The sequence below is a fragment of the Fonticula alba genome (assembly GCF_000388065.1).
Source record: "Fonticula alba strain ATCC 38817 unplaced genomic scaffold supercont2.3, whole genome shotgun sequence".
Classification (NCBI taxonomy): domain Eukaryota; order Rotosphaerida; family Fonticulaceae; genus Fonticula; species Fonticula alba.
The window spans coordinates 3178519-3180736 of NW_009242973.1; the positions used below are offsets into that span (position 1 = coordinate 3178519).

A 2218-nucleotide genomic window follows, 5' to 3' on the forward strand; every position below is an offset into this window, starting at 1 on the left:
CCCGCCCTTCTCCGCCTCGGTGGCTCTCCTCCTCCATATGGGCCCTCTTTTTTTTGTCCTTCTCCCCCCTTCTGCCGTCCATCATTCGCTCCCTTCCCCTCTCTTACCCATGTGTTGCCCTCTGCTCCGCCTCATCTCTCCCAAACAGACGGCCTGTAAGTGTGCTCAAACATCCTTTCTCGGGTGCGCATGCGTGCGTGTGACTGGCCGCATTTTGTGGCCTCGCCGCTCTTGCTTTCGTCCCTCTCTGCGCTTGAGAAAGGGGATCTCCCCCTTCGATGGCATATGCGCATGCCGTGAATGTGTGTCGGCTGGGGGGGGGGGGGGGGGGGGCTGCGTATATGAATGTATGTGTGTGTGCGCGCGCGTGCATGCGCGCCGCTCCATCTATCTTCAGCCCTGCGCGCGCCGATCACTGCCCCTTCTTTGACAATTGCCCAGCACGCGATTTGTTCAGCAAGTGCCCTTGTGAATTCCAGCTTTTTAAAAATAAAACGATCAAACTTTCCGAACACAACGGAGGTGCCGCGACGTGTGCTCTTCCGATCTGGGGGCGGCTGCGTATATGAATGTATGTGTGTGTGCGCGCGCGTGCATGCGCGCCGCTCCATCTATCTTCAGCCCTGCGCGCGCCGATCACTGCCCCTTCTTTGACAATTGCCCAGCACGCGATTTGTTCAGCAAGTGCCCTTGTGAATTCCAGCTTTTTAAAAATAAAACGATCAAACTTTCCGAACACAACGGAGGTGCCGCGCGGCGCACTCGCACGCGGCCTTGTGCCTGGCAATGCGCAGCCCATGTGCGGTCTGAGACCCACACACACACACACAGGTGCAGGGCACCAATGACCCGACGGAGAGAGGGAAAAGTCTTGCCTGGTCGGAGAGCAATCCATTCGCTCCTCCCCCGCCCCTCTCTTCGCCCGGCTTATATGAAAAGGACATCCAAAATGGAGAGAGTATGCTTCGCATACATCTTCTCGCTGCGACGCCGAAATGAGGCTCGAAACATGTCTCCCGCCCCCCCCCCCCTACCCTCGGTCTCTTTTGTGGCGGTATCTCACGGTACAGAGCGATAGGCATGTCTAGTCTTGGCCGGGTCAAGGCGGTCACAAAGGAAAGAGCACGAGGCTCACTGGATGCGCTCCTCGCCCTCGCGGACCTCACGCAGAGACAGGAACTTCAGCTGAACCTGACCGCGGGTCTCCTGATTGAGGGTATCATTCAGAGGGCCAAAGGCACCGGGGTCGATCAGGGCCGTGAGCTGGAAGTCCGACGAATAATCCTCGCTCTCGATTGAAGAAAACAGCGGGCGGATTTTTTCCTGGCACACAGCCCCAGGAGAGGGACATCAGGGAGTCGGAGGGATGCAAGAGAGAGAGAGAGAGACAAAGGAGTTAGTTCCCGGTTTAAAGCCGAGGCCGCACGATCCCGGGCAAGGGTCGACCCTGGCAGGGGGGGGGGGGGAGCCCAAAATAAGGTGCATCACGCACCATCAGGCGCTTGGCGTCGCGGGCCGAGTCCATCGTCACGGAGACACGCATCTGCGCGCGAGAGATCGGCAGGACGCCGCTGGTCCGCAGAGTACGGATGGCCTCCAGGGCCTGCTGCTTGACGGCGTTGGTGCTGCTGCTGGCGCTGCCGCCGGCATTGGCCTTCGGCGTGAATTTGGCACTGGTCATGGCCTTCTGGATCATGGTCACCGGGTACGGACGGTTGGTCTCCGGGTTGATGCACATGTCCGACACCATTTGGGCCACCTCGCGCGAAAGGTTCTCCGAGTGCTGCTGGCGCTCGCGCTCGGCGACCTGGAACTCGCCCTTCTCGAGGATCTGCCCCCACGCAGAAGAAGAGGAGTTAGCATGGGATGGGCGAGGAGCCGGCGCCGATAGGCAGACATGGCTAATGGGTCGGGACACACCTCGAGGATGATCTTCTTCACGTCGTCCGTCTTGAAGGCCTTCATCAGCTGCTCCTTGTTGGGGACGGTGCCACGCGAGACATTCAGGAAAACGTTGTCGATCTGAAGGACATTGTCGATGTTGGTCTCGCTGCGAACAAAGATTTAGTGGGGTTTGGGGAGGGAGGGAGAGCGAGCGAGAGAGCCAGAGCGGAGGGGAGAGATGACGCGATAGAGGAGCGACACCCGAGGGAAAGGTGCGGACAGTAGCACAGAGGCCGGTGATTAGTCAGGCGCAGCAGGGACCAGGCTCTCGGGG

At 59.6% G+C, this 2218-nt stretch overlaps 2 protein-coding genes across 2 annotated transcripts in view; one reads left to right on the plus strand and one right to left on the minus strand.

Annotated features, from left to right (window-relative positions):
* The window catches only part of H696_02452 (hypothetical protein), a 2807-nt gene extending 2474 nt beyond the window's left edge, over nucleotides 1–333 (plus strand). Inside the window, exon 4 of the mRNA XM_009496356.1 lies at nucleotides 149–333. Within this exon, the coding sequence (XP_009494631.1) occupies nucleotides 149–159 (11 nt within the window). The 3' untranslated portion in view covers nucleotides 160–333. The remainder of the gene's footprint in view (nucleotides 1–148) is intronic.
* A 736-nt stretch (nucleotides 334–1069) lies between these two features.
* H696_02453 (hypothetical protein) overlaps nucleotides 1070–2218 on the minus strand; it is a 1437-nt gene continuing 288 nt past the window's right edge. The window contains exons 2-4 of the mRNA XM_009496357.1: nucleotides 1921–2050; nucleotides 1493–1831; nucleotides 1070–1323 (exon numbers count right to left, since the gene is read on the minus strand). Of these exons, the coding sequence (XP_009494632.1) occupies nucleotides 1132–1323; nucleotides 1493–1831; nucleotides 1921–2050 (661 nt within the window). The 3' untranslated portion in view covers nucleotides 1070–1131. The remainder of the gene's footprint in view (nucleotides 1324–1492; nucleotides 1832–1920; nucleotides 2051–2218) is intronic.